Source organism: Sarcophilus harrisii, chromosome 5 (assembly GCF_902635505.1).
Source record: "Sarcophilus harrisii chromosome 5, mSarHar1.11, whole genome shotgun sequence".
Classification (NCBI taxonomy): domain Eukaryota; kingdom Metazoa; phylum Chordata; class Mammalia; order Dasyuromorphia; family Dasyuridae; genus Sarcophilus; species Sarcophilus harrisii.
Genome location: NC_045430.1, coordinates 88,795,038 through 88,813,334, shown reverse-complemented (window position 1 = coordinate 88,813,334; position 18,297 = coordinate 88,795,038). Strand labels below are relative to the sequence as shown.

Here is an 18,297-nt window from a genome sequence, read left to right as displayed (position 1 = left end):
CATTGAGACAACTGGCCCACTCCACCAGCTGGTCTGTCTTTGGGCAATAATCTCCTTTCTTAATCTGTAGAATTCAGTCTTTCTGTCTTTCCACATATTTGGGGGGGAAATGAAGCTACTGGGGCTGGAAAAACTGTGCAATAAGCTGAAAGTCCTTGAAAAAGACTGGAAAAAAGCCAAGAATCCTTTCTACATCCTTTGTAAGAGGTTTGAGGATGAGGTGAGTACTAATTTCACTCAAGAGCAAGTGTCCTTAATTTTTTTTTTTTAATGTATCATGGATTTTGTCAGCAGAATGTTGAAGACCCCTTTTTGGAATCATGTTTCTCAAGGGGTAAAATAAAATACATAGGATTATAAAAGAAACAAATCATATTGAAATAAAGGTACCAAAAGAGTCTCAGGTGGAAGATAATAGCATAGTATCCTGTATGAATTTGTAAAGTCAAAATCCTCTTTTGAGTTTTGACTTTCCTTCCTTTCTAAATTTCTCAATTTTCTTTCTTGAAATATCAGTGAAACTGCTGGAATAAATTATGGCCCCAGATTCAAATCCCAACTCCATATATTAGCTGTAATCATAAATAAATGACAACTCTCAAATTCAAATTCACTTTTCTCCTCTGTAAAACCTCGGGATGATAATATTGTGCAAATCCCATTCCCCTTCCTCAGATCTTAGAGTCTTTGGAAAACCAAAGGTCATAGAAGCTTGGTAAATTGCAGTAGGTGCAGGATGTGACTGGTGTCATTGTCCTTGAAGGCACTTCTTGCTCGGATTTAGAGGGAGTTGGAGGGTTGGAGAAGAACAGCAGTTGTCATATTCCATGATTGCCCTGCCATGGGGTAGGAAGTTCTACAAGCAGGTAAAAATACTGGAAGCACAGGTGAAGTGATACACTGTAACTAGGGAGGAAGGACTAGTAAGCACTGGTTAGGAAGAGCAAGTATAATCCAGCCCAGTTTTCTTTCTCTCTACTTCCCCAGAATACGGTGCTGGGGGGAATTCCCAGCCAAGATGAAAGTCTTGTTCCTCTCAAAGTAGATGAAAAATAAAGACAGGGAGAAAAGAGAAAATTCAACCTTGGCTTTATTGCATTATTGCAATCTACTTCTGTAAACCTTGCTTTATAAAATTATTATTATGAACTTGGCAGACATCAACAACCTTGATCTTTTTCATATACAAAGAACAAAAAAATAGAGAATTGCACATGAAACTGTGATTTTCATTTACTTATGGCTTAGAATTGTTTCAGATATATTAAATTGAATATTATATTTCCAAAACTCTTCTGTTTGTGTGTCTCTCTAAATTTCTTACTGCTCTTTTCTGTATATTTTATGTTTCATTAATGTTATTTTCTTTTTGGCCTATTACTATTTTCTTCTCCCTCTTCAACATAAACACTACCAAACCACACAAAAACCTTCTCTCTTGAAACAAGTATAATCAAGCAAAATAGACCTACACATAGGTCAGTCAGAAAGTATATTTCATTCTGTATATGTAGTCTATTACCTGTTTATCAAGAGGTGGAAAGTATGATTCATCTTCAGTCATTTAGAATCACGACTGGTCAGCACTTATCAGAATATTTAGTCTTTCACAGTTTGTTTTGCTTTACAGTGTTGTGGTTATTGTATAAATTAACCTGATCTGTTTATTTTATTATATATATATATATATAAGTTCATAAAGTCATCTGGGTTTCTCTGAATCTATCTCTTACAATTTCTTTTAGAGAAATAGCATTCTGTTATATCAATGTCATAATTTGTCTATTTTGGCAAATTTTTTTTTCTTTTTCTTTTCTTCTTTCCTTTTGCTACAACAAAAAATGTTACTATAAATTTATGAACCTTTCTCTTTTTGCTCTCTTTGGAGAATAAATCTAGAAGAGGTAACTAATTGGTTCAGTGAATAGAGTGCTAGGTAAGGAAGACTTGAGTTCAAATGATGCCTTGGATATTTAATCTCTGTCTGCATTAATCTGTTAAAAAAGGAAATAGCAAACCACTCTAATATCTTTGCCAAGAAATGGACAGTATTGCTGTGCTATGGTCCATGGAGTTGGGAAGAGTGAGACATTCTAAAACATAATAAGTGGTATCACTGGATTAAAGGATATGCATAATTTAGTAAATTTGGGGGCATGGTTCAATTGAAGAAAAAAATATTAATATGGTACTACATTTTTTTTTTTTGGGGGGGGAGTATGGCAAGGCAATTGAGGCTAAGTGACTTACCCAGGATCACATAGGTAAGGCGTGTTAAGTGTTTAAGGTGGATTTGAACTCAAATCCTTCTAACTCTAGGATTGGTGCTCTATCCACTGCATCATCTGGCTACCCCTGATGCTCTGTTTTAAGACAGATCTGCCACAATACTTAAAAAAAAAATTTATACTATGTCCAAGCCATTTTTGTCTTGGAGAGATATCTAAAATGGCATAGTTCTCCATATGCTCTGAGATGCTTCTCTTCTCTCCATGATGGTTTGAGGTTAACCTTTATAGGAACCCCAACAAGAAAAAATTCAAAATATGTTAAAATTGTTTAAGGTTATTATATGTTAGTCACTACAAAGTCCCTCTTTTGGCTATCTTAAAGAACTTTGTGTGATCAATATCTTAAGCCTGAAGACAAAAGAAGATATTGACCTTAGGTCACTCACCAACCACTTCAAAGGGGTGGTGAAGCACTGATTTTATATAGATAAAAGTTTAGTTTCCACCTTTGATCCATTTCTTAGAACCTGGCTTTTCTCCTATCCACTTTCTTTAAAAAAAAAAAAAAAAAAAAAAAAAAAAATTAAACTCCAGTAAGAATTTTAGAGTTTTATCCTAGAAAAAAATTATTTTTTGATATTTTCTAGAGAAACTGAAAAAAAGGCGTATTTAATATACTTTCATAATTCCACCAGGCAAGGCAAGGTTAGGTAAGAAGCATGTATTAAATGCTTTCTATGTGCCAGCAACTGTTAAATGCTAGGAATACAAAATATAAGCATAAAGAATGGCAATTCCTATGCTCAAGAAGTTTACATTTTTATGGAGAGAGAAATGCAAAAAAGGCTGCTGAAGATACCTGGAACTGAAATCCCTAAAGTCATGAGTGACTGGCCTGGGATTGATGGGATGAACTCTGAAATTGTTATCCTTGACTTTTGGGGTGAACTCTGAAACTCTCCTCTGACAGGGACCCACCCTTCAAGGCAGTTAAGTGGTTTCATTTAGATTAGCCCAGGACCACTCCTTACTTAGCTCAAATTTAAGCAGTCTCATTCAGCTGGAAATCTAGGCCTGGCGATCAGGCCTTTTTAACTCTTTTTTTTTTTTTTTTTTTTTTTTTTTTTTTTAACTCATATCTTTGCAGAAGTCTGAAGTAGTTTGCCAGGACTCCTGCCCACTGTGAAGAGATCTTCTTCTCAGTGATAATCTCTTGTTATTTTTCTGCCAGGACCTCTTGCAGCTGAGGAGTCTATCTTCCTAGCCAAGCTGGCTTCTCAGACAACAACAAACTTCCTTTTTGCCAATCAGACTTTTTCGGGTTCGTGAATTCTGTTCTTGTTGGACCTGCGTCGACCAGAGGGGATTCCCACAACTCTCTGCGCTGCCACTAACTGCATCAGACTTGTTCCCAAAATGGAGATTCTGAGAGGAATTCACCAGAGAGAAGGTTACCATGGTGGAAGGATGTTTCAGGGTGAAAAGGTTGTAGGGACTAATGGATGTTCTAAAGCAAAGAGACCCCTGGAGATAAGGGAAGTTCTGTGGTGAAAGGGAAGCTAAGGCACTGTGGCAAACCCCAGAAATTCAGAAGTAGAGCCATGAGGGAAATGAAAGTTGTTTATCTTGGGTCTTTCATCAAGTCCCAAAATGGAGGAACTCACTAATGAGAGAAAGGGTCTAATGTGGTAGAGAGATATTTCATGATGAGAAGGCTGCAGGGGATATGTATTAGGGTACCTGTCCTTAGCTATTCCAACAATTGTTATTTTCTATTTTTGTCATATTTGCAGTTGGATGTATGGAACTTCAGAGTTGTTTTAATATGCATTTATCTTAGTGATTTGGAGCAGTTTTCCATATGGTTGTTTGTAGTTTTTTTCCCCTTGAGAACTACCAGTTTATATCTTTTAACCATTTATATGTCTGTTAAGGAAAGGCTCTTGTTCTTATATATTTGAACCATTTCTCTACATATCTTGAAAGCAGACTTTTTTCTCTATCCCAAAGGTCTCCAATGCCTTCTGTGGGCTTATATCATTATCATCACTATTGTTTGATATAAATACAAATATCAATATTTATTAAATACCTCCTATGTGCCAGAAACTGTGTTGAGTATTGGGAATGTAAAAAAGGGGCAAGAGATAGTCCCTACCCTCAAGAAGTTTGTAATTTAATGATATGGTCCTAGAAATATTGGGTATACTAATAAAACAAGAAAAATAAATTGGCTGAAGAAGCATAAGCAAAGAGGAAACAAAATCATCATTTTTTAATGAATGGCATTATAGTTTACTTAGAGAATCCCAAAGAGACAATTAAAAATTAATTTAGCAATTAATAATAGCAGTACATAATTCACGAGCCTTTCTTTATATAATCAACAAAATCTGTTTGGACATAGTTCACAAGGCTTTCTTTATATAATCAACAACATCTAGCAAGAAGAGCTAGAAAGAAAAATTTCATTCAAAATAACTATAGAGACATAGGAAGTATAAGATTATACTACAAAACAATCTTTACAAAATGCAGGCAAATAATTGCTCATGGTTGCCCTGTACCAATGTAAAAAGGACAATACTACTTAAATTAATTGATTTATTCTGTGCCATACCCAAACTACCAAAGCTTTGTTTCATAGAACAAGGGAAAAAATTATAACAAAATTTATCTGGAAGAATGAAAGAAACTCAATTGAAGAAGTTGGAAGAAAGGGATCAAGCATTTCTAAATCCCAAATTATATTTCAAAGCAGTAATTTTGAAAAAATTATAGGTAGGCAGTAAAGATGATAAGAGAACAGGCCCTAGAGTCAGGAGGATCAGAGTTGAAATTTGACTTACTAGTTATGTAAGCATAGCCAAGTCACTTACTTATGATTGCTTCCACATACAAAAAAGAAAAGAAGGAAAGAAAACTATAATATTGGTTTAATAAGTAGATAAATCAAAAAGGGAACAAATTAGGTATACAAGATTCAAAAGGAAACAGACACAGTAGCATTGTGTTTAAAAAAAACCCAATGATCCTAGGTACTGCAATACTCAACATTTGACAAAAAACATTCAGAAAATAGTAAGACTTTTTTTTTTTTGCAGAAATTAGATTTAAATTAACAACTCAAAATTTATGCTGTAATAAATTTCAAATGGATATGTGACCTAGATATAACATATTATGTAATAAATGAGTGTTTCAGGCTCAACCTTCCCCTTTCACAACTATGGGTAGGGGAAAAGTTCCCGATTAAACAAGAAAAAGGAAGGATCACAGAAGACAGAATAGATGATTTTGATTACACAAAATTGAAAATGTTTTGCCTTTTCTACCCAATGTAGATAGAAGGGAAACAAAAATAGAGGGAAGTTTTTTTTTTCAGCAAACTTCTTTAAGAAAAGGTCTGATATCAAAATTAGAGAATTTATTCACAATTTAAGAACAGTAGCCACTCCTCAATAAACAAATAATTACACATCTGATTAATATAGAAAAATGCTCCAAATCATTGTTATTAAGAAAAATGTAAGTTAAAATAATTCTGAAGTTTCCCATCACACACATCAGATGACAAAAAGGAAAAAGAACTGTTGGAGTACAAGAATAGGAATAGTAATGTACCATTGTTGGAGTTGCGAATTAGTCAAGCCATTCTGGAAAGCAATTTAAATATATACCCCAAATTTCAGATACATGTAACTGGAGGGTACAGTGATCAGAGTTTAAAAAGTTTAAAGTTTAAAAGTTTTAAAGTTTAAAAGACTTCAGTTCAAATATTGCTTCAGACACTACCATCTGTGCATTCCTGGGTAAGACATTTAACCTTTCTTAGCCTGTTTTCTCACCTGTAATATGGGAATAATATGTAATATGTAATAATTCTTAGACTTGTAATGAACAAAATGAGATAATGCATATTTAATAAACTTTTAATCTGTATATTAATGTAATAGACTATTATTACTTTATAAGAAATGAGAAATGGAAGACTTTAAAAATTAATGCATATTGAAGAAGCAGAACCAGGAAAACAATTTATGCAGTAACTACATCTCTGTGAGGGAAAACATCTTTAAAAAACTTGACTTTGATCAAAATTTGAGAATAGCCAGGACTCCAGAAGTTTGATGATAAATCATCTCTTTCTTCTGACAGAGATCTGAGAGACTAGGAATGCAAAATCAGATATAGACTAATAAGCCTATTTGTTTTCAGCAATTTCAAATTTATTTTATGCTTATTTGTTATAAAGGAGAGGGGCTTGAGGATTTTTTTTTTTTTTTTTTTTGGAGGAGAGTAGATTAAGAAAACAAAAAAGACTAATGGTAATGCCAGAAAAAAAGAAAAAGAAGGTATTTAAAGCTTGTAAAAAAAAAAGTATAGAAGAGTCTAGAAGAAAGTTCAGAGAAAAACTTTATTGAATAGTAGAGCCTTTAAAAACACACACACATAATCAAATATTTTAAAGTAAGTTGTATATAATATTGTCATTATTTCAGATACAACCCTCTTTTCCTATCCTTTATATCTGGAAACATTCTTAATGTTTCTCACATTCAGAACAGCAACAAATTATTATTTTAAAAAGACAAAAGACTGGGGCAGCTAGGCCCATTGGATAGAGCATCAGCCCTGAAGGTAGGAAGACTTGAGTTCAAATATGATCTCAGACACTTAACACTTCCTACCTGGGTGACCTTGGGCAAGTCATTTAACCTCAATTGCCTTAGCCAAAGAGAAACAAAAAAGACAAAGACCAAAGAAAAATTTCACTTTTTAAACATTTAATTTTTTTTTACATTTTAACCATTTATATGTCTCTTAAGGACATAAGGGTTTTTTAAATTCATTTCAAGTATGTGTGTATGTGTGTGTGTGTGTGTGTGTGTGTGTGTGTGTTTGTTCCAAATTCTCTTTCTCCTTCTGGTCTTTTCTCCAACTATTGAGAAGGCAGGCAATATGATGCCCATTTCTTTCTCTTCAACTTCAGTCACCTCAGTCCCCTTCTCTCTACTCTATACAGCACCATCTTGGTTCAGGTCCTCATCACCTCTCATCTGAACTATTATAAGAGTCATACTTGGGCTCCCTTCCTTGAGTCTTGAGTGTCGCTTCACTCTAACCCATCTTCCTCAGAGCTGCAAAAATGATTTTCCCCAAGTATAGACCTGGCCACGTTACTCTTTTACTAGTGACTCCATATTAAGTACATAAAATATAAGCACCAGCTTGGCTTTTAAAGTTCCTCATGACTAAGTCTCTAAACCTCCTGTTCCATCCTTATTATACATTACTTGCCTTCCCTCACTCTCTGTTCTAATCAAACTTTCATCTATACCACTTCTCTCACAAGCTACTCTTTCTCCAGTTTTCTCCAAGCCATCCAGCCCTCTCATGCCTGGGGTGCTTTTCCTCTTCATCTTTGAGGATGAGTTCCCCAGGCTTCCTTTAAGTCATCTCCTATAGGAAGTCTTTGAATGCTTCTTAATTCTAGTGCTTTTCTTCTATTATTTCCTATTTATCTTTTACACAACTTATTTGCACATATTTGTTTGTTGTCTTGACCATTACATTATGAACTGCTTGAGGGCAGGGACTTACTTTCGCCTCTTCTGTGTCCCCAATGCTTAGCACAGTGCATGGCATATAGTGGGCACTTAATGAATAACTATTGGTTAGCTAATTTAAGATTTAATTGAAGCCCTGATCTGTTACTTTCCTGAGCCACTCCTGCCCCATTACTGTGCCAGTTACTAATGTTCTCCCTCTCTAAACTAACTTGTGTTGTGGGTTTTTTTTATTCAAGTGTTTGTGTGTGTGTGTGTGTGTCTATATATATATAAAACATATATAAACACACATATACACCAGATAGTATATGTACACACACAGAATATGAGTTCCTTGAGAGCATAGACTTTTAAAGTTTTGTCTTTTTGTCTCTCCAGATCTGGCACATGCTAGATATTTATTTTATAAATGCTTGTACATTGCTTGATTGACCAAGAGAATAAAGGTCACAACAATTTGATGTAAGAGCATTATCCAGCTGACAACCAGCAAAAAGCATTAAGTCTTTGCTTTAACTGTCAAATGAATGGACCAATGAGGAACCAACAACCAGGAAATGAGGATGAGGCTGGGCATAGAAATCTGGATAAACTCATCATCAGTAGATTGTCCATTCTAGCCGAGTTCATAGAAACCTGTACAGATGTATCAGATTAAGTTGGAATGTATTGCTGTACCGAACAATAGATTTGAAAGGACTATTGTATTTCAATTGTTCTTGGAGAAACCTTGAGGAAAATCCCTTAACAATTTAGAAAGAATTAGTGGTTGATTGGTGGACTAGATTATCCGGTTGTAAAGGGCCTGCAGAGGCTCTCAAGTCTTTTTCTTTTACAGGTGAAGAAAGCTGGGCTCTAGACTTGATTAAGGTCACACAAACAGAAGTATTAGAGATAGAACTTGGATCTCTAGTACCCTGACTACAAAGTCGGCCATATTCTTCCTTCCAATTTGGACTGTCACCCACAAAGGGATGCTACTTCATATAAACCAGATTCAATTCTGAGGAAACTCAGTGTCAAAGAGAATAGATTATGCTTTTCTCACATACTCTCTCAAATCTTATCAGAGGCATTTAGGTGGTCTAGGCAATGATGATGATAACAATAACTACAATAATAATAATAATAGCTAACATGCTATTTCAATTAATCCTCACAATAACCCTGGGACACAGGTACTAATATAAATCCCATTTTACAGATGAGGCAGGTAGAAGTTAAATGACTTGCTCAGGGACTGAAATAATAAATGCCTGAATCTAAATTTGAACTTGTCTTTCTCCAATTTTCTGACAATCTACTACACCACCTAGAGTCAAGAAGACCTGAATTCAAATCCCATCTTAGATACTAGCTGTGTGATCCTAGACAAGTAACTTAATCTCTTCTTTGCCTCCATTTTCTCATCTGTAAAATGGAAATAAGAATAGCACTTATCAACCAGGGTTGTTATGAGGATCAAATGAGATAATTATAAAGTGCTTAGCTTACATAAAGATTAGTTATTATTATTACTTCATTGGGTTTTTTTGTAAAATGATATAATATTTGTAAACTACTTTCAAACTTTAAAGCACTTTATAAACAGCAACTATGATAATGATGATGCCTTCATCCTGAAAACCCCAGAAAATATCTTTTCAAACTTAAATCTGGTTATATCTTCCCAGAAAATTTAAGTTAGTGTCCCTTTTGGAAATTGTATAAAAAGCAAATGTCAGGTATAGGACAATATCTTTTTTCCTTCTACCATAGAATAAATGCTTAAAACACAAAAAGTTCAAAAGTAAAAAGAAAAAATTACTTAGAACCTGAAATAGTAATCTCTCACAAAGAACTCACTGGAATCCATAAACATACATAGGAAACAGAAAAGAAATTCAGATGACTCAGAGAAGCCCATAATAATCCAGAAACACATGTTACCTATTCTCTTTATTATATCCACCCATGGACAAAGATTCCTAGGAGCCTTGTGGGACTGCTTAATAGACAGATGGGTGGATAGGTAGACAGATGGATGAATAGGTAGACAGAGACAGATGGATAAATGGATAGATAAAGTATTTATTAAGCATTTATATTTCAGGCATTTAGAAATGCTGGGAATATAAATGCTAAAAAACAATATGGTGCTGCCTACCCAAAAGCATTTTAATTTCATTCTAATAGTAAGAAGACAAAACATAAAGGGGAGCTAGAGCATGTAGGGAAAACAAGTTCATACATTTCCAAACCAAGCCCCATTCTAGGTCTTTTGTACTTTATTTGCTGGCTTAAAGAACTTGGGCTTTCCCAGTTTTCTTGGACATTTTGAAGGCCTTAGGTCATTTTCCCTTGTCTTGGGTCGGACTTCAGAGAAGACAGATGGGCAGGATGTATTATAATCCAGATAATAGTTTTTACTGTCAAAGTAGCACCTCAAAGCCAGGGTTTCTGGACTTCCAGAAAGCCTTTTGATTCTTGAATGACCCCATCATTTGTGGGTCATCTCCAAGAAAGTAAAGGAAGTGGTCATTCCTACTATTAGTCAACACTGGATTTTGAAACTTCTAGACACTTGAACCCAGGAGGTAGCCTCTAAAGCTAGAAACATTCACATCAAGATCTCTGTTCAGAAAATAAACAAATTAAACCACAAAGCAGAAGGAGGAGCCAGGTTTAGTTTCTGATTGATCTAGATAAGCACATATGCCAGTTGCCATGTTTACATAGCCACTGTAAGTGCAACTAGATCAAGTCACCTATTTGAAATAGAAGAATAGAACAAATGGCAGACTTTGTCCTCTTTTAAGAAGTACTGAATGACCTGCTCTATCTTCAGTAGATACAATGCTGAACTGAATTCAAGTTTTGCCTTAGCTATTTATTAGACTTTGGGCAGATCACCTGCCTGTCTCATTTGTAAAATGAAGATAATAACAGTACCCACATTGTTTTGAGGATCAAATAAGATAATGTTATTATTTGGCATAGCACACCTACTACATGAAGTAGGTCAGGGCTAAACAAGGCAGTCTAGCACCTCAGGTTTGAGTTTAGAACAAAATAGAAATACTAGTCCATTTAACATTTAGCAAACGGAAGTTTAACTATGACAGGGGAAGTAAATGTGTCAGAGGATAGTTTTGATTCAGCAGAACTCAGCTTTTCTGTGGTCTGGGTTGGATGGTCATGTGGCTGCCTTACCAGTCAGGTGTGAGGGAGGAGCTAGAATTCCTTATGTCTCTGGATCTTATGTACTCAAGCAACCAGAAAGTTAAAAAAACTATGTCACTGGCCTGAACTTTGTCCTCAGAACCAATTAATTCTCCAGAACAATTTCAATGCCTTTAAGGAAAAAGAACTAGCCCAACCCACCAGACAAAGGTCTGGGAGAGACATTCAACTAACCAATCCATAGTTATTGATTGAGCACGTGTGGCTTGCCAGGCACTGTTCTTGGCTATTAGGATATTCCTATTACCATATCCTTCCTCTTGATGGTTCTTTTTGGGAGCCCTCGTTCATTGGTATCACTAGTGTCTGGGACATTATTATTGGATAATACTTATCTTAGGGCTGCAAGAAGCTTGCCAGAGGTAACTGATTTTAGACTCCCACCTCCATCCCCATCCTTTTTGGTTCTAAAATAATTCCTCTCATCCCTTTGAGAATAAGCAAATTTCTCAAGAAATGGCTTTGATTTATTCAATTAAATTTTTTTTTTTGCTTTTTGCTTTTTATTTACAAGATATATGCATGGGTAATTTTTCAGCATTGACAATTGCAAAACCTTTTGTTCCAATTTTTCTGCTCCTCCCCACCCCCTCTCCCAGATGGCAGGTTGACCAATACAGTACATTCATTTTTAAAAACACATTTCTTTATGAATCATGTTGGGAGAGAAAAATCAGAACAGAAGGGAAAAACCATGAGAGAAAAAAAAAAAAACAAAAACAGAAGAAAATGTGAATATAGCATGTGTTAATTTACACTCAGTCTCCAGTTATTCAATTAAGTCAAGTATTTATTGTAGGCCAGGCACTGGGGGAATACAAAAGAAGGCAAAAACATGGTTCTGGATCTCAGTAAGTTCACATTCTAATGGGAGAGATAACATGCAAGCAACTATGTACATACAAGACACATAAAAAATGGTAAATAATCTCAGCTACTTGGTAAGTAGCCTGAGTGCCAATCTTGAAGCCAGCAATACATCTTCCTGAGTTCAAATTTGGCTTCAGATACTGTGTGACCTTGAGCAAGTCACTTAGCCCTGTTTGCCTCAATGTCCACACCTATAAAATTAGCTAGAGAAGAAAATTGCAAATCATTTCAATATTTCAAGAAAATCCCAAATGTGATTATGAAGAGTCTGAAAAATCTCACAGAGATGGTCCTAGCAATACAGGAAAGTCAAAGGGAAGCACTAAGAAAAGAACTATTCTTGCCATCTTGGAGCAGGGGTGGGATGGGAAGGAGGGAGAAAAAAATAGAAATCAAAATGTTATAAAATTAAATGTTGCAAACTAAAAGCAAGTTCTTTTTGTTTTTTTTTTTAAAGACTACTACTTTCCTCAAACCACTTCCTCATTAGATGCCATCAAACTGGGATTTTTGCCTAAATTAACATTTATAGCTATCTCAAGTAAACCGCTGACCTTTTTATGAGATAAGCAAAATTCAGGTTCTTAAAAATGGGAAATGAGATAGGATGTCGGTGGAAAGGTATGGCCCAACAATTAAAGGTAGTCTTCTGATTTCAAATTCAACATTCTTTTCATTGTACCAGATAGGACCATATACAAAAAAATATATGTGGAAACACTTTCTGCTTATGTAAATCCTTGGAAGAAAATCAGCAGGCCTTCTATGACAGAGGTACTAGCATAGATTCTAAGGATACAAGGACAAAGTGAAACAAAGTACCATCGATAAGCTGATGTTCTGGAGAGAGGGAAAGAAGTAAAAATAATGTATAAATATAAACAAAATCAACACAAGGTAATTACAATACAATTACAAGATAAAGTGTATGGGGGGGGGGGGGAACATCAGCAGATTGGGAAATCAGGAAGGATTTCATATAATACTTGGCAACTGAAATGAGCTTTGAAATTAAACTTGGGATTTTCAGAGGCAGAGGTGTTCCTGTTAGGAGGGACAACCTGTACCAAGTCACAGAACAAGAGATAGGGTGTCAGGTCCAGGCAGCATTCAGAAATCCAGTTTGGCTATAGGGTGGAGTGAATGAAGAGGGTGGGGGGACAACTCAAGAAAGATAGATTCAATCCAGTTTTTGAAAGGCTTTAGACCAAACTAATTAGAGGAGTTTTATTAATTATCATGATAATAATAATCATAGCTAGCATTTATATAACAAACATTTTAAGGTTTACAGCATGCTTTACAAATATCTTATTTTGTTCTGCACAAGTATAATTTATATTATTACATAGACCCTGTTTGCCTATATTGGACAAATATAGGACAGGAGGGATAGGAGACTGGGATAAAATAGGGAACTAAAATTTTAAAAAAAGTTTTGTTTTCATAGAGAAAAAAATAAAATGAAAATTAAATCTATCCCATTCCCTCCAATAAGTAAAGGTTAAGTGATGTTCAGTAGTAAGTGGCTGAGGTTTGAACTCATGTCTTAAGCCAGTGCTCCATTCACTGATCTAGCCATTGGAGTTGAACTCAGGAATGGCATGGTTAGCTTAGTACTTTAGGAATATATGCAATTAGGAATTATGCATAAAATGAATAAATAAAATATTTTATAAATTATTTTTCTCTATAGGTGTCTATAAATATTTATAAAATATTTTTATATTTTGTGCCGTGCCAGGAATTGTGTGAAGTACTCTGGATACAAAAAAGGCAAAAACTTGGGGTCTATCTTCAAGGAAGTCACTTTGTAATGGGGACAAAGACCCACAAACAACAGTGTATATTTAAGATGTGTATAGTTTATGTGGGAAGTGACATTGTAGGCAAGGTACTAGTCATGGGAGTAGGGGTAGTGGGTGGAATTAGGAAAATTTCCAGAGGAAGGTAGGGTTTTTAGTGAAGACTTGAGGGAAGTTGGAAGCAGAGGTTAGGAGGAAGAACATTCCTGACATTAGGGACAGCCAATGAACAATCACTGAGTCAGAATGGAGGAGGCCTGAGTCACTAAAGATAGGCAGGGACTGTGTTGTGGCAAGCTTTAAGTGCCAAAAAACGTTTTATATTTAGTCCTGGAGCTAACTGGAGCCCACTACATTTTACTGAGGAGAGTGGTGACGGGGTCTGATGTATACTTTTAAGAAAAATCAATTTGGCAGCCCAACTGAGAAATGGTTGAGCTAGCTGGCCAGCTTGGGACCCCAGGTCACCTAATCTACTTATCCTCAGGCTTTCACCTCCCTAGCCCATACTACTCCACCCTCCTCCCTAGAATACCCCACCCACTTCCCCACCCATTACTACCCCATCTACCTCCCCTTCCAGAGATTTTGTGGCACTCTGGTGATTAGGTATTGGGGAGGAGGGGGAGGGAGGGAGGAGTCTTGCAAGGATGGTTGTAAGCAGTGACAGGAAAGAGTCCCTTCACCCTGAAAGATAATGAGTTCAGTTTTGGACAAACTGAATTTAAAATGCTTGTGACTGTTTGAGTTGCCCTGTAGGCATCTGGAGATGTGAGATGGGAAGTCCTGAGCCAGGTGGAGCCTGGATGAATAGATAGAAGAATCATCTGCCTGGGGAAGATAATTGAATCTTTGAGAGCTGATGGGATCACCATAGAATGCTGGGAGAGGAGGCCTTCCTTCAGAATTTATGGCTGTGGTGTGTTTACTCTAAAGTCTGAAGTTTATCGGTATATTGATCAGACCTCCTACTTCTAAATCGATCAAAATTGCTTTTTGCCTATGTCATTTTCCTCATTGTGCCAAATTCTTTGCATCAGTTCACAGAGGTCTTTCTAAGTTTTCACTTTCTGTTTCACTATTTCTTATGGCACAATAATAGTTCATTATATTATTATACCATAATTTATTTAGCCACTCCCCACTTGCTAGCTTCTAGCCTTTGGCCACTACAAAAAGACCTGCTATAAATATTTTTGTACAGGTAGATCCTTTTCCTCTTTTCTTTGATTTCTTTGAAGTATAGGCCTAGGACAGGACAGCTGGGTTCAAAGGGCACAAGTTTAATAACTTTTTCAGCATAGTTCTGAACTGCTGTCCAAAATGGCTAGATCAGTTTACAACCACACTAAAAATGACCTAGTGTGCCTATTTCCCCAACATTTGTTATTTTCCTCTTATATTTGCCATTTTGATAGATGTGAGGGAGAACTGATGTTTTTTTTCCCATTTGTGTTTCCCAAATTATTAGTAATCTGGAACATTTTATATGGCTGCTAATAAGCTTGGATATCTTCCTTTGAAACCCTTGGATAACCTTCCTTTGAAAGTCCTAAACTTTGACCATTTTCCCACCAAGAAATGGTTCTAAATTTGAGCCATGGAACATGAAAACTTTATAGGACAAACTTGCAACAAAGATTTCCCCCACTACCCATTTCCCTTTTAACTGCATTAGATTTGTGTGGAAACTTTTAAATTTTATGTAATCAAATTTCTTCATTTTATCTTGAGATCACTGTTTAATCATGACCTCTTTTGCTATCAGTATATTTGACGGGTAATTTCTTCTGGGCTCCTTTAATTTACTTATTTTATCTTTCTAAATCCAACAGCCATTTGGAGTTTATGGAGGCATATATTAAATAGTGGGGTGTCCTTAGTTCCTATCAAATTGTTTTCCTAACAATTTTTGTCCAAATAGTGACCTAGTGATTTTTCTACTGCTTCATTCAGTGGCGCAGGAGCAGGAGGCAAGGGGGAGGTATGGAGGCTCTTCCAAGCTTGATTCTGTTTGATCCTTTAATAATCAAAAGAGCCCCACACTTAGATAAGTATTTATTAAGCACTAAATGCTAATTGATCAAGGCATAAGTTAAATACTTCTTGACCTTTCTGAGAAGTTTAAATTCTGCAATGGGAAAAAAACTGGTTCCAGTATAAGAACTGAGAAGATAAAGCACTCAATAACCCTGTTAACTATCAGCGATTACTCTTCTGTCAGGGGTCCTGTTATGGGCAACCAGCCATATTAGATCTCTAGTTTCTTGACTTTTGCAATAACCTTCTAATCGATTCCTTTTGCTCTCCATTTTTTCCAGGACTAACCAAGACACTCTTAGCTCAAAGGTTTTCAGCATCTTTCTGATGTTCCTAGGATAAAATACCAAAAAACCCATAGAATTTTAAGACTTACTGCCTGGTTCTAACCTACTTTTTAGAGTCATAGAGTTTTACTTTGCTTCATCCTGCCCCAATTGGCTGAATTTGACTAGCACCACCTCCTGATCCTTTCAGGCCCAGAATGCCTGCTCTCCTCCCTCACTTGATCCCCAAATTCCTGCTGCCCCTCACCCCCCTTCAGGAAGTGCTTAAGGGCTTAATAATCCCCCCTTTGCTGTGCTCCCTGTTTCCTTCCTCCCAAATTGTCTATTTCTCTCATCTGAGTAAACGCGGCCTTCTGCTCCCTCATCCAGGGGTCTCCTAATTCGTAGCCCCCGAACTCCAATAATCTGGAAGCCCCACTCTCTACAAAGACTTTGTTAAAGCCCCGTGGGCGACTTTGAGTGGAAACCCGCGGGGGGGGGGGGGGGGGCAGTTTCCTACCCAGGCCTTGCTCTGTGTAGGTGTTCTGACCGAATCTACTTCAGAGGTGGTGTAAACAAGAAGCCCCGAGCGTCCAAAGGCTCACCAGGGGCTCGCAGGGCCTAACCAGGGGTAAAGCTGGGGTAGGCTGAAAGGAAACCGGAACACGCTCCCCGCGCGACCTCCAGCTGCCCCTCCCCCCTCCCCCCGCCCCGGGAAGGCGAGGCGTGTAGCGGGGGAGGGGAGAGCTTCCCAGAGCTCCGGTCCCAACTTCTACTTCACATGGGCCGGGGCGGGGCAGGAGGGCAAGGGGGACGGAGCGGGGAGGAGGAACAGGGCGGGTGGGCTCCCCACACTCCGCCCCCGGAGGCTAGTGCCGTGCCGCCGGCTCGCTTTGGGTTCGCGAAAACGCCTAGGTAAAAAAAACAACATGGCGGCACAGCACTATTGGCACAACCCCATTCCCTCCCCAGTTCGAGGCGCCACTGGCCAACGCCCATTGGCCAATTTAGGGCGGTTCCCGGCTAAATCTGTTTCCTCATTGGTGGACGGGATTCAGAGGGAGGCCGATTACGCTCCCTCCTGCTCCGACTTCCCTCACAAAACTTATTTGGTGGTTTATTGGATGTCTTGTCACGTCAATGTAAATTTAGTCCCGTCTGCTTCTAGGAATCTTCCAATGATGGTTTGCCTAGGTGCCTTTCTGATTTGTGAGTGGTCGTTTTCAGATAAACCCGCCCCTTGCTCGCAAACCTGTACTTTGCCTAGCCATGTCCTGAAATCTGATTAGTCATTCCCCTCGTCATTTCTACAAAAATGAGCCTATCCGGACCACGTAGAGAGCCCGCCTGGTTCTTGATTAGCGTGTTCTCACGTCTATCTTTAAAAGATCCCACCCCTCCCTTAGAGCCCTTTTTCTCATTGGACTTTAGAACTGGAGGGCTGATCCCAGGGGGCGAACGCCAAATACGCAACGCCCTTCTGCTCAGCGGGTACCGCCCTAGTAAAGTAGTAATCCTTCCCATTGGCTAATCGATCCGCCTCTCTTCCGTAAGTCCCTCTTTTCCCCCTCCCTCATTGGGCGGGGCAGCAGTGGCGGGGCGGGGCCTAGGCCGGGCTTGTGGCGCGCTGTTCCCTCCTCCTCACCCCCCCCTCCCTGTCCGGTCCAGGTTCGCTTGCCTCGTCAGCGTCCGCGTTCTCCCCGGGCCCCCCCTAACCCCCCCCGCTGCAGGATTCCCCCTCCCAGAGCTCGTGCCCGCGCTGCCACCATGAGCGGTAAGGATCCGTGCCCTCCACGCCGGGGGCTTGGAAGCGGGTGAGGGGGCGCGCGCGCGGGCCAACCGGGCGGTCCCCGCCGAGAGGGGGGGCGGGCGGGAGGCGGCGGCGGCGGCCTTGGTCCCGCCCGGGGCGGAGGGAAGGGGAAGGGACGGGGGAGGGAGTGAGAGAGAGCCGGGGCAGTGGCGGGGCCTCCGAGGGGGAGGGGGGATGGGCTGCCCGCCCCGGGGGAGGGGGCAGCGCGGCCTCGCCCGCCCCCTGCCCGCCCCGGCCACGGGGGACGGGCCTCCGCCGCCCGCCGCCCGCCGCCCGCCGGCCCGCCTGCCCGCCTCAGGCTCCTCTGGCGGGGGCGCCGAGGCCTCGCAGGCTCCGCCCGGGCCTTACGCCTCCCGCCCGCCCTGGGGCCGCCGCCGCCAATGCCGCGGCCGCCGCTGCCCCGGGCCTCCTCCCCCACCCCGCTGTCGATCCCCCCCTTTGGGGGCCCCCCCCGTGGGTCCGCCCTCGCCCCGCCCATCC

At 39.1% G+C, this 18,297-nt stretch overlaps 1 protein-coding gene across 1 annotated transcript in view; it reads left to right on the top strand.

Annotated features, from left to right (window-relative positions):
* Nucleotides 1-17,697: 17,697 nt before the first annotated feature.
* Nucleotides 17,698-18,297, top strand: part of SP1 (Sp1 transcription factor) — a 36,565-nt gene continuing 35,965 nt past the window's right edge. Inside the window, exon 1 of the mRNA XM_031937791.1 lies at nt 17,698-17,781. Within this exon, the coding sequence (XP_031793651.1) occupies nt 17,775-17,781 (7 nt within the window). The 5' untranslated portion in view covers nt 17,698-17,774. The remainder of the gene's footprint in view (nt 17,782-18,297) is intronic.